Source organism: Orycteropus afer, unplaced genomic scaffold (genome assembly GCF_000298275.1).
Source record: "Orycteropus afer afer isolate SDZICR_OR568_19922 unplaced genomic scaffold, OryAfe1.0 scaffold00110, whole genome shotgun sequence".
In the NCBI taxonomy this organism is placed as follows: domain Eukaryota; kingdom Metazoa; phylum Chordata; class Mammalia; order Tubulidentata; family Orycteropodidae; genus Orycteropus; species Orycteropus afer.
The window spans coordinates 5,630,585-5,644,526 of record NW_006921697.1 but is presented as its reverse complement, the minus strand read 5'-3'; the positions used below and the strand labels follow the sequence as shown (position 1 = coordinate 5,644,526).

Genomic DNA, 13,942 nt, shown 5'->3' with positions numbered 1-13,942 from the left:
GTAAAAGGAAAGATATTCTAATTATCAGTTATTCAAGGAGTCCTGGTGGTACAACAGGTAAGCACTTGGCTGCTAATGAAAAAGTTGGCTGTTTGAACCCATTGAGCAGCAACGAGGGAGAAAGACCCAGTGATCTGCTCCCATAAAGATTATAGCCCAGGAAACCTAATGGGACAGTTCTATTCTGACACATGGGGTCGCTATAAGTAAAAATTGACTCGATGGCACCCAACAACAAAGATGAGGTGCCAGTTAGCTCTCTGTCACTGAAGGGGTGCTAGTAAGAGCACTAGACCGGGAAGAGGAGGGGCATGGAGGTGGATTCCATCAGTAGTTTGGACTCCTAAAGGCACAAATCATGGACCAGTTACATTAGAATCACATGGGAGAGCTCCTTACTGATACAGAAGCCCTAACCAGGAGATTCTGAGGCTGCCAGTCTGGGGTGGACCAGAAATCTGCATTTGAAACAACATCTCCAGGGGATTTTGAAGCCTAGCCACCGTTGGGGACCACTGAACTTTGTGACCTTTGAGGCCATTTACATAAGACTTTGTGTTTGAAAACCCTTTGTCCACAACTCTGGGCCCGAGGTGTTACCGAACCTCAAGACTGGGGAATTGAAGATTCAGCCTGGGGCTACAGCTCCTCGGACTCCGGGAGGTGGCGGACCCAGCCCTGGGCCACTCTGTTGAAGCTGGGTCTGCGGCGGAGGAGTTCCAAGCCACTGGGGAGTTCCGGGACGAAGGGTGTGGCTGCCCTGGGGGCAGCATCCCCAATAAGGGGTCCTCCAAATGGTACTGGGGTCCTGGGGAAAGAAGAACAGCAGGAAGGGTGGGCTGTGTGGGCAAGGGATGGCAGAGCAGTGACACGTGGGTCACTACATGTGGTCTCCTCCCCGCCTCTCTGGGCCTCAGTTTCCCCTTTTATACAGCTTTTGAACTAATTTTGACAGGTTTCTCCCACTCTGCTTGCTCCTGAGACTGCCCCTAGAGGGGGTGGCTCGTTGCTTAGGAGTGGGACTGATGTTTCAGGGTTGGAACTGACTTGTTCTAGGCTAAACCTAGGCTCCCCAAAGTGAACCCCAGAAGGAGTAGAGTTGGACATAGAGTTTTTCTTTCCTCTCCCTGTCTCCCCTTAGAACAATACACCCACAAACAGGGCTAAGGAGGAGGGAGCAGAAAGAGCACTGAAAGTCAGGGAAATTAAAATGACAACAGAGACACACCATTTCTCACTCATGAGACTGGCAAAAGGAGCTACTCTGAGAATAGGGCAAACCTGGTGAAGTGGTGGGGACAAAGTTTCACTCAAATGCTGCTAGCTGGAAAGTAAATGCTGCTACCTTAGAGGGTGGGGGTGGTGGTGGTTCAGTGGTAGAATGCTCACCGTGTATGTAGGAGACCCAGGTTCAGTCCCTAGCCAGCGCGCCTGAAGCACAGCCAGCACTGCCTGTCAGGGGAGGCTTGCAGGTTGCTATGACGCTGCACAGGTTTCAGCAGAGCATCTAGACTAAGATGAACTGAGAAGAAAGGCCTGATGATCCACTTCCAAAATCAGCCAGTGAAAGCCTTATGGATAATGATGGCCCTATTTCATTGTGCATGGGGTCCCCAGGAGTTGGGGGCTGACTTGGTGGTAGCTGACAAGAACCTTGGCAAAATCTTTTAAACCTGAAAAGGTGTAAACCCTGTCACCTCCAGGCATATAGTTTAGGAAAGCATGTGCATATAGGCACAGAGAGCAGGTATGAATCCTGTGTTAGTGAGAAGCTAGAAATAATCTGTCTGTATGTCCATCAGCAGAATGAACGAGACAAATGTAGAATATTCACATGACAATACTACACAGCAGCTTAAAGGCATGAACTAGATCTATGTGCATCAAGTAGGGTAGATTTCAGTAACATAATGTTGAGTGAAAAAAACAATTTGCAGAATGACATGCAAGAACACACGCACGTATACACACAAACAAAGCCATGTCCCCTACATGTATGTAGCTGCCCAGACAAAAATTCTAGACACAAACACACCACCCTGACAAAAGTGTTATCTTTGGGGAGAGAACTGAGGGTGGAAGACAATGGGCAAAGAGGTCCTGGCTTTATCTATAATTGTCTTTTCTTTCTTTCATTTTTTTATTTGTAAAGAGAATACTCTTATGTGATTAAAAATAATTTAAAAAAAATATTTTAAGAAAAATAAAAAGTAGCCCCATGTGCAATGTTTGCCCCCACAGTCTGGAACCAGTGGGAAGAACAAAGTACATCCATCCCCCTGGGACAGAAAGGCAAACCTTGGGCCAGGACCTGGGGTCCAGCCAGAAAGCTTTCTGCCTGGACCATCCCAGCTTTGGTAGCAACAGCCAGGCCCCACCGGAGCAGACTGGGCAGTTTCCAAGCTGAGCAGACCTCAAGTTCAGCACTTGACTGGGAGCCCAGAGCCCTGGAGTCTGAGCCTAGATTGACCACCAACACTGCTGTTCTTCCTCTCTACACCTAATTGCCCTGTTTGTCCCAAAAGGTGGCTGGGCTCTAGCCTCCCTAAGGCCTTCCTTCTACTGGGTGGGACTATGCCTCAGGCTGTCATACCTGAGGCCTGAGCTGGATGGGGCTGGGGTCTGAGTTGGCCAGCCTGGAAGCTGCCAGCTAGGATTGAATGTCTGCTGAGGGTTTAAATAGCTGGGCAAGCAGGCTTTGGGGGCCCCAGGAGAAGTGAAAAGTCAGTTCTGCCTGGCAGAAAATTCCAGAAGGTCTGCCATAGCTTGTGGCTTGCACAGCGCCTGTTGGCCCAATTCTTCCTGTAAGGCCTTCCCTGGCCATTCAGCTGTTTGAGATTAGTCACATCTCTCCTGAGCCATTTCTTCTCAAGGCTGACCACCCCCAGTTCCTTCAGCCCTTCCTCATGTGGCCTGGTCTCCCAGCCATCTGTCTGTCAGAGAGATATGGTCTCCATGTGTGGTCTGAGCAGGTGCCAGAAGAGCTGGACTGGGGCTTCTTCTCTGTGGATCCTCCTCCTCCTCATTCAATGCAGCTCAAGCCAGAGGAACATTTCCAGAAATAGCATCGACCATGGAAGCCAACTGCAATTGAAATGTATCCCCAACCCTAAGGGCTTTCTCCAGTACCAAATCCCTGTGTTCACTCCTAAGGCTTGTTTTAAGTCCACAGGACAGAATGTGAAGTTGTCCCCTTTCAATTTCTACCTTGTTAGTTTTTCCATGATTTCAGCTGGCAAATACTACTAATAATTTTACCAGTTGCCATTGAGTCAGTTCTGACTCTTGGCAGCCCCATGGATTGCAGAACAGCACTGCTCCATAGGTCTCTCAAGGCTGTGAACTTTTGCAAGCAGATCACCAGGCTTTTCTTCCTAGGTTCCCTCTGAATGGATTCAAACCGCCAATCTCTCAGTTAGTAGTTGAGTGCTTAACCATTTGTGTCACCCAGGATTTCCAATAATAATAACAAACCAAATGAAACCCACTGCCAACAAGTTGATTCCAACTCACAGGAAACCCTATGGGGCAGGTCTACTCTGTCATATAGGGTCATTATGAGCCAGAATTTATTCAAAGCACCCAACAACAACAACAGGTCTCTTCCAAACCATTGATGAAAGTGAGGAAAAGGCTCCGCTAGTTAGCTTTGGTAGCATAGTGCCGAAGGCATCTGATTGCTAACCAGAAGACTGGTGGTTCAAACCCACCAGCCACTCCTCAGAAGGAAGGTTGGGCAATCTACTTCCATAGTGATACCTCCTCGGAAACCCAAGGAGGGGTCGCTATGAGTTGGATCCAACTCCAAGGCAGTGCAGTGTGGTGTTAGCCTAGCACTGATGCAATTTGGGGCCCCACTCAGGAAAGAACATGCACCTGATGTCCATCATAGAGCTGGTACACAGCAGTTATGGAGAACAAGAAACTGGGCCCTGGAGTCAGACAAACCCAAGCTTGAATCCCAGCCCTGCTGCTGCTTCCTTGCTTTATGACTCTGGGGAGATTATTTGCTATTTCTGGGCCCCAGGCCCTTCATCTGCAGAACAGGCAAACTTGTGGTACCTGCCTTACCCTAATGCAGCAGGGAACCAACAAAGAGTGTGGCATATTCAGTCCAAATACATTTATTGAGCACCTGCTATGTGCTGAGGCATGGTTCTAGCAAGAGCTAAATAAATGTATATGAAGTATGTAGGATAGAGCCCAGCATGCAGAAAGTACAGTCAATGGAGGCTGCTGTTGTGGTTGGGATTGGCTTCTTGGGCACCTGAAAGCATGCTGGGCCTTACTTGTTGAAGTTGCGATAATCGGCCGGGGTGGGGGCGTGACTTGCATTGTTGATCTGGTAATCCCGGTAGCTGACGAACTCCTGCCACGGGCAGCGGTAACCCTTAGGGATGGCTGTGTGGTTGAACTTCTCCGGAGGGACGCTCTTCAGGGGAGATGTGTAGCCTGCAGAAGGAGCAGGGCACATTGGGGGTTGGCAGTAGAGGACGCTCCGCTTCTTTCTCCCTCAGTCCCCACTCCCACCCCACCCTGTGGACCTGCTTGGAATAGGTAAGATCCAAAACCAACCCACTGCCATCAAGTCAATTCTGACTCATAGAGACCCTATAGGACAGAGCAGAGCGACCCCCATAGGTTTCCCAAACTGTAAATCTTTACAGAAGCAGACTGCCTCATCTTTCTCCCCTTGTGATAGTTCAGTTTGTGTGTCAACTTGGCTGGGCCTGGTTGAATGACTGGGCAGCTGGATGTAGGGCAGCCCCATGATGAGACTAGTAATCAACTCCATGGTGGAATCTACTATGAGCAGCTGAGTAGCTAGCTGTCCTAGGGATGTGGTCTGCTTCTTGTATATAAGCAGAAGCCTTGGGGAATAGTCTCTAGCTTATGGCACGTTTGGATCCTGCATGTAACTGTGTTGTTGTTCAGCAGCCTGCCGTGCTCTGCTGATCCTGGGACTTACAATGAACTTGAATTAATGGCTTGTCATGTGGTTTGATAACATCGAGACTGTGCCATTTTATTTGTCGAGCTTGTTAGCCTTAGCAGCCAGTAGCTGCCTGAGCGAAGATATGTCTCTAGCTTCAGTGGGCTGGGACCAAGAGGCAGAGCTGAAGCCCAAGGTCAAGGGGTTTCACCCAGCCCCTAGAGCTTAGCACTTTGAACTTGGACTTAAAATCTCCAAACTGTAAGATAACAAACTCCTGTTTGTTAAGGCCATCCCATTTGTGGTATATATTCTTGTCAGAACAGCACTAGGTAACCAGAACAGAATTTGGTACCGAGAGAGTCGAGTGCTGCTCTGACAGATACCTAAATGTGGAAACAGGAGTGGAGTGCATCCTTGATGTGAGACCCTGGCAGAGAGACCCCGGCATATGGCATGAGAGATAGGCAGGAGCAGAGCCGAGAGACCAGCATGAGAGATGGTGGTAGCAGAGCCCAGAGACCGGCATTAAACAGCAACAGGCTTACCAGCCCACAGAGGAGAAATCTGGGTGCCACTGGGTAGGTGGCTTCCTGGTAGAGTAGGTTGCCTACAGGCATTAATTGGTAAAAGAGACCTGCATGAGATGGAGTAGCAGGTTGGCCAGCCCACGGAGCAAGAAAGGCAAGTGCTTTTGGGCAGGAAGTTTTCCAGTGAAGTGGGTTGCCTTCGGTGTTGATCGGCAGAAGCAGAGAGACCAAGGAAACTGGAAGCAGAGCTGCCTCAGCCTGAAAAGGTGGGACCATGGCCTTTGGGGGTGGAACCACCACAGCCCCCTAGGTTTCAAAGAGGCCTTCACCAACTTGGTTCTGGAGCGTGGGACTGCTCGTTCATGTGAGCCAGTGGGATGGGGCCATAGCCACTGCCCAAGAGTGAGGGGGCAGGGCTGCCATCCCCAAGAGGGAGAGGAACGGGCCCACCAGGCCAAGGGGGTAAGGTCACTACTTAGATGAACTAGGGGACTGGAGCCACCCAGTGAGAGAAATAAGTACAGATGCCACCCAATGAAGAGCTGTACAGATGCCAAGTTGACAAGGGGTGGAACTGTGGTAGTTTAGTTTGTGTGAGCTGAAGCCCAAGGTCAAGGCGCTTTCACCCAGCCCCTAGAGACTGGCACTTTGTGAACTTGGACTTAAAGTCTCCATACTGTAAGATAACAAACTCCTGTTTGTTAAGGCCATCCCATTTGTGGTATATATGCTTGTCAGAGCAGCACTAGGTAACCAGAACACCGCTCGAGTGCTTGGTGGGTTCGAATCACCAACCTTTTGGTTAGCAGCTGAATGTCTTAACCACTGCGCCACCAGAGCTCCTTAGGAACGATCAGAACTAGGAAAATGGTGAGTGATGCCAATGTTGCCCAACCAGAGGGACTCTTTCCCATCCTAGGAAACTGGAGGACTAGAGCAGAGGAGCCAGAAGTTCTGGCCACATGTTCTAATCTTGGCTCGAACTCTGACCTGCTGTGTGACCTTGGATGAGTTGCTGTGCCTCTCTGGAATTTAGTGTTTGAGATAAGAGAGCGAACTAGACATTCTCCGGGTGCTCTTTCTGCTCTACAGGCTGCTTTGCAGTTGAGGATACCCAAGCTCCTGCCTTCTAGCCCTGATCCTAGGACCGAGGGAAGACACTCACCAGGTGCCAGGGCACTGGGGCTGCGGGGACGCTCCGCCATGGTGGCTGCTGCGGGGCAGGCGTCCTGGGAGCCCTCAAGCGCGGCCGGAAAGATGTGGAGCTCCGAGCGGTAGTTCTGTCCTTTGGGGCCATTGATAGCCTGGGCACACAGGTGGGCCCTCAGAGGCGGCAGCCAACCACATCTGAGCTCCCTGGCTCCTTATCCCCAACTCCCCCTCCTGTGAGGCTTACCTCTGCTCCCAAGGTATCTGGCTCTGAGGTTCTGGTCACCTTTCCCTTGGTGCTTCCAGCCAGGATCTATCGAAGGCAAACTACAGTTTGGCTCAGCAGAGCAAGGGGCCAAAGTCCTCCCCACCAAAAAATATGAACATAGTCTTAATACCCACTCTCCAGGGATTTTGGAGAGTGAGTTAATAGTGTAGAGCTTAAACCCAGATCCTGGGACAGAGAAAGGCTCCCAGTTGCTACTGTAATATTGGCCCTGGGCAAGAAAGTCTCCCTTTCCTTTTCTATAAAATAGGGATGATGGTAATTGCTACCTTACAGGTTTGATCAGCATTAAATGAGATGACACACTTAGCAGTGCCAGACACATAGCAAAGATAGGCGTTGTGTTATCTTTTTCATTCTGCCACCTCATCCCCTCTCAGCTTGCCTCCCCTTCAGCCCAGAAATTGAATGAAGTGCGTGGGTGGAATGTCCCTGACTTCCTAAGAAAGACCTGTCTCCTTTTTGAGGCCTGAGAACAAGCCATTCTTGCCTTCTTTCTTTACCAACAGGCGGTCCTGTGACCTTTTCCTTCTTCCAGTGGGAAGAAAAGAAAAAGGCATTTCTATTTTAGATTGAGCTCAAGTCTCACCTAGCTCCTGCTTGCTGCAAATTGAGCCTAGAGCGTGTGAGTATTCTTCAGTATCTTTTGCAGGAGCCAAAGCCCCTTCACCCATAGCTCACCCACCTGGTCCACTTTATGTTTTGTATCTGGGCAGAGGTGCCTGCAGAGATAAAATACTTCTAGGATCATACAGTTAGGCAGAGATTCAGGTTAATAAGAACATCACAGCTGGAGCTTGAGGGACTCACCAGGGGCCAGAGGTCCACAGCCTGGTTCACTGTGTGGCTTTAGGTTAACTATTGGTCCTCTCTGGGTATCAATTTCCCCGTGAGCACAAGGGGGGCTCACTCACCTCCCGCTGGCTGGCTGCCAGCTCAAAGATGAACCTTTGCACACGGCGCTGCCTCTTCTGGAACAGGAGGGAGCCTCGGTTGTTGCGCAGCGACAGCTCTTCCATCATCAAGTCCTGCGGTATGCTCAGCTTCTTGCCCAGGTCTAAGGAAGGGACTGCCAGGAGAGGCCACAGAGGGCTTTTACTACCCAGTCCCAGAGCCACAGCAAGTCATGCACAGCCTCAAAGGCACTGCCTCACAGCACTGCAAGGTTGTGTGTGTGTGTGCACGTGTGTGCACGTGAGAGAAAATACTTACTTCTCCTCACACTTGCACACTGGGTGTCATCACTCTTTGGAATCTTTGCCCACTTGATAGGAAGAAAAGATACCTCAGAGTCTAAGAAATTTGCATGTGTTTGATGTTCAGTGAAGTGAGGCACTGTTTAAAACATTCAGTGGCTATTTGTATTTATCCCATGAATTTCCTGAGCAGCTCTTTGGCCACTGTAGTGAAGGTAGTGAGAAGTGATCAGATTCTAGGTAGCTTTTAAAATAAGCCATGGGCATGGGATATGAGAGAGAAAGAAAGCGAGGATGTGTGGATGAGTGTGAGGGTTCTGGCCTGAGCCACTGGGGAAGGATGGAGCAGCCAGTCATTGGGATGGAAAAGACTAGGGAGTAGGGGTCGGGCAATGGAGGGAGAAGGTTTAGAGGAAGATATGGAGTTCTGTTTTAGACAAATGCTCTTTTCATTTTTTTTTTTTTTAAATTGTGATTTGGGTGAAGATTTACAGAGCAAATTCACTTTCCATACAGGAGTGCACATATACTTTGTCTCATGACATTGACCACAGTTTACCACAATGCAACAGCTCCCCTCCCACTTCCTCCGCATAGTTACCTCTTCCCAGTGTCCATCCCTCCATGCACTCCTGCCCCCTGAGCTGTCTCCCTGTGTATAAGCAGCCCTTCTTTCTCCCATGATTGTTCTCTCCAAGGAGAGTATCTACTTGAGGTAAATGTTCAACTCATATGCCTGTCTTTTGTTTGGCTGGAAACCCCAGGTGTGGGTTCCATTCCAGACCTGAAGGGCAGTTAGTGGACATAGTCTCAGTGGTTCCACCAGGCTCTAGCGAATCAGCAAACCTGGTCCCCCCCACCTTTATTTTTCCCTCCAAATGATTTTGAGTTTTGTTCCACATTGTTCTCCCTCTCTATCAAGGATCTCCTACATAGATCCCCTTTCAAGTGGATGACAGTGGTAGCTGGGCACCATCTAGTTCTTCTGGTCTCATAGTTGTATAGGCTGCAGATCGGATGGTGTACCAGTCGCTAGGACTAATTGTTTCCATGAATTTTGGTTTTCTTCTTTCTTCTTTGCTCTGGATGAGGAGAGACCCATCGTTGCATCTAGATGGCAGCTTGCTAGCTTTTAAGATCCCAGTCGCTACTTGCCAAAGTAGGAGGTGTAACAATGTTTTGTATAGTATGTTATGCCAGTTGAGCTTGATGTCCCCTGTGACTATGGTCCCAAGCCTGCATGTTCAACTACTCAGTCCCTCTGGGTAGCTGGCTGTGACCAAGCAGTGACCACAACCTTGCCCCTTGTCAGCTCTACTATACACCTGGAAATTCTGATCATTCACATAAACTTATAGGACCATTGTCTGCCAACCCTATATATGTTCTTGGATACACTCCCCATTTCATAGACATACCTAATCGTTCAGCTTGTCCACCCATCTATCCACCCATATACCCATGTTTGTCTTCACTGACAATGCAGTACTGTATGTGCAAAAGGGTTCATATTTGTGGTCTGTATCTCTCTATGTCTTTCTCATCCTCACTGGTGTCATATTGGTCACTCACATTTGGTACATTGCCCTTATCTTCACCCAAATCAATACTTATCTCTATTTATCTAACAGTGTTTCCTCCCCTCCCCTCCCACCCCTGGTAACCAACAAAGAAAATTTCCTTCTATAGATAAACCTCTCCTTAACTTTTACAATAATGGACTAATACAATATTTGTCCTTTTGTGATTGACTTATTTCACTCAGCGTAATGTCCTCCAAGTTCATCCACGTTATGTGGTGTTTTGCAGATTCTACATTATTCTTTAGCATTGCATAGTATTCCATTGTGTGTATGTAGCATAGTTTTGTTATCCACGTGCTTTTCATTTTAAAATAGCCTTTTATTTTCATATAAAACCCATATGTGTATGTTGAAGAAAGTTAGAATATACAAGTAAGTGAAAAAGAAAAGTACCATTATCCACTACCCTGAGATCACAACTAATTCATTCACTGTGACTGAGTAGTTTCCAACTCATAGTGACCCTCATTGGTTTTCCAAGGCAGTAAATCTTTACGGAAGTAGATCGCTCCATCTTCCTTTTGCAGAGCAGCTGGTGGGTTTGAACCGCCAACTTTCTGGTTAGCAGTCAAATGCCTTAGGCACTGTGCCACCAGAGCTCCTTGAAATGGCCACTATCCACAACTCAACTTTTCCAATGACTATATATTTATATATGAGTTTTTAACCAAATGAAATCATAGCATAGATGTTTTGTAACTTGCTTTTCTCAATTAATGATCTCTAGCTTTCCAAGTGAACTAAGTTTTGTTTTATCTAATACCTAGTCCATATTCAAATTCCTTTAATTGTTTCCAAATCAGGCACAGTATGTCTGCAAAGCCTTGTAGACATGTAAGTGGAGATGCTGAGGAATGAGGTGGATATATGAGTCTGGTGTTTATGGGAGAGAACCGACCTATAGGCAAAAATGTGGGTGTCATCAGGTTATGAGTGGTATTTTAAGCTGGGAGCCTAGATAAGATCACCAAGGGGGTGAGACTAGATAGAAAAAAGCCAAAGACTGAACCCTGCAGCTGCCAACATTTAGACAGAGGAGCCAAGGAGAACCAGCCTAGAAGCCTGGGAACCTGCACCCAGTGAGGTAGAAAGAAATCAAAAGAGTGTCCTGAAAACCAAATGAAAGTGCTTCTGGGAAGACAGAGTGGTCAACGGAATCAAATGCTGCTGATACATCAAGAAAGATGATGGCTTGAAATTGATGACTATATTTAGCAACATTGAGTCATTGGTAATCTTCACAGGAGACATTTCTATAGAGTATTTTGATATGAAAGCCTGATTAGAATCCATTCAAGAGAAAATGGACAGAGGAGCAACACCAAAATGAACCACACCACAAGGAAGCAATGGGCCAAATCCAGCATGTGGAATATTCTCTAGGGCAATTGATCTGGTTTCTTCAAAAAAATCAGTGACATGGAAAAAAGATATATGTGTGTGTGTGGGGGGGGGTTGTTTCAGATTAAAGGAGACATTGAGTCCAGGTAAAACAAACTAACTGTAAAATGAGATTCTATACACACCTCATCCAAAGCCCTCATCTTGGTCACTTCAAATAAAATCTGAGCACCTTTTACCCAGAGACAATGAATTTCTCCCAAATCATATTCCTATTTCTGTGCTATAAGTATCTGGAGATGTCTAGATTGATAGCTTCTAATTTGTACATATATAGACATTTAAATAATAAATGGCACTATAAACTTGTTAGTCATTGGAAACAAAAAAAAATGAGATTGTATAGAAATTGAAAAGGGTTAAATATGTGATTGGTTATTCGATGGTGATAAATAATTATCATTAATTTTGTTCAATGGACTAATATCTATGTAGTCACATAAAGAAATGTCCTAGTTATTTTTCTAAGAAAATTTAAATATCTGTGGTAAAGATATGGAGAAGCTAGACTGTATGAAGAAAAATGCAGCATCAGGATTGGAGGAAGATTCATTAACAACATGCGATATGCAGATGACACAACCTTGCTTGATGAAAGTGAAGAGAACTTGAAGCACTTACTGATGAAAATCAAAGAGTACAGCTTCCAGTATGGATTACACCTCAACGTAAAGAAAACAAAAATCCTCACAACTGGACCAATAAGCAATATGATAAATGGAGAAAAGGTTGATGTTGTCAAGGATTTCATTTTACTTGGATCCACAAAATTGTCCACGGAAGCAGCAGTTAAGAAATCAAAAGATGGACTGTATTGGGTCAATCTGCTGTAGCAGAGCTCTTTAAAGTGTTAGAAAGCAAAGATAGCATCTTGAAGACTAAGGTGCATCTGGTCTAAGCCACGGTATTTTCAGTTGCCTCACATACATGTGGATATGAGTAAGGAAGACCAAAGAAAAATTGATGAAGGATTATAGTGTTGGTGAAGAATATTAAATATACCATGGACTATCAGAAGGACAGGGAGTTCTGGTAGCATAATGCCTAAGGCACTTGGCTGCTAACCAGAAGGCTGGTGGTTCAAACCCACTAGCCACTCCTTGGACAGAAGGTTGGGCAATGTACTTCCTTAATGATACCACCTCAGAAATCCAAGGAGGGATCACTATGAGTCAGGTCCCACTCGACGGCATATAGCAACAACAACCAGAAGAATAGGCAAATCTATCTCAGAAGTACAGCCAGAATGCTCCTTAGAAGTGAGAATGGTGAGACTTCATCTCACGTACCTTGGAGATGCCTATTAGGAAGGATCAGTCCCTGGTGAAGGACATCATGCTTGGTGAAATAGAGGGTCAGTGAAAAAGAGGAAGACTCATTGAGATGGATTGACACAATGGCTGCAGCAATGGGCTCAAGCGTAGCAATAATCGAGGACGGAGCAGGACCAGGCAACTCATGGGGTTGTCATGAGTTAGAATCAATTCGATGGCACTGACAACAACAACATACATGGTGCAAATGTTTAACATGCTTATCTGCTAACTGAAAGGTTGGAGATTTGAGTCTACACAGAGGCACCACTTAAGAAAGGCCTGGTGATCTACTTGCAAAAAATCAGTTATTAAAAACCCTCTGGATACACATGGGGTTGCCATGAGTTGGAATCAACTCGATGGCAACTGGCCAACACACACACACACAATTTGTCATTTTAACCCTTTTATGTGTACAATTCTGTGGCATTAATTATATTCACAATGTTGTACAATCATTGCCACTATTTCCACGACTTTTTCATCACCTCAAACAGAAACTCTGTACCCCTTAAGCAGTAAGTCCTCACTTCCCCCTCCCCCAGCCCCTGGTAGCATAGCCTCTAGTCTACTTTGGTCTCTATGTGTTTACCTATTCCAGCTATTTTGGGTAAGTGGAATTACACAGTATTTGCCCTTTTGTGTCTAAGTCATTTCACCTGGCACGAAGTCTTATTACGTTTAATACATTCTGAAGTATTTGGAGGATGAAGTGGCATGCTCTTGGATTTCCTTTGAAACTATCCAGGAATAAAAGGGAGGGTCCTGGGGACATGTACTTTCTACTTTTGTTTCTTTTTCTTATTTGTTTGGAAATTGTCATAATAAAAGGTGGAAAAAAGCGAACATGGAAAAAAAGTAGAGACAACTGCTGGGAGGACTTGTGCTGTAAGGATCATGGCTGGGGGCAGCTGTGGAATCCAGGCAATTTCATTTAATTTTGTCATAAGAGGGAAAAAATAACAGCATGTTTGTAAGCTGCTGGGAGAACTTGACAGTGCTGGAGGGAGGAAAGGCTTGCTGAAGGAATGTCCTTGAGCAGGAGAGAGGGGAGGGGAGGGCATCCAGGGCACAACTAGAAGGGTGGGCTGCAGGCAGGTGCAAGGAGAGCTCACTCCCATGCCAGGAAGGACAACTGAGGACATGGGTGCAGGTGCAAGCCTGTAGACACATGTGGCAGAGGGAGCTGACACAAGTTCTCACTTGGAGGCTGCATTTTTCTCAGCGCCATGAGAAACAAGGTCATTACCTGAGAATGAACATGGGGGAGGAGGTACTGAAGGTTTGAGGAGAGAGGAGAAGGGGTGACAATGTCATCCTATGGGAAAGTGAATGGACTCAGGAAGTGGACATGGTTACCAGGCAGTACTGAGGGCTGTACAACCGAATACTAAACAGCCTTTTAAAAAAGAGTTGATGTTTTTTTTTTTTTTTTTTTTAATTACTCTTTGGGTGAAGATTTACAGAGTAAATTCACTTTTCATACAGCAGTACAGAAATCCATTGTAGGTTAAGTTAAAAAAAAAGAAAGAAAGTTCTGGAAGAATA

The 13,942-nt window shown here is 46.4% G+C and overlaps 1 protein-coding gene across 1 annotated transcript in view; it reads right to left on the bottom strand.

Moving 5' to 3' along the window:
* Positions 1-639: 639 nt before the first annotated feature.
* MYOZ3 (myozenin 3) overlaps positions 640-13,942 on the bottom strand; it is a 17,081-nt gene continuing 3,778 nt past the window's right edge. The window contains exons 2-6 of the mRNA XM_042781357.1: positions 7,813-7,967; positions 6,860-6,925; positions 6,629-6,767; positions 4,290-4,452; positions 640-808 (exon numbers count right to left, since the gene is read on the bottom strand). Of these exons, the coding sequence (XP_042637291.1) occupies positions 640-808; positions 4,290-4,452; positions 6,629-6,767; positions 6,860-6,925; positions 7,813-7,967 (692 nt within the window). The remainder of the gene's footprint in view (positions 809-4,289; positions 4,453-6,628; positions 6,768-6,859; positions 6,926-7,812; positions 7,968-13,942) is intronic.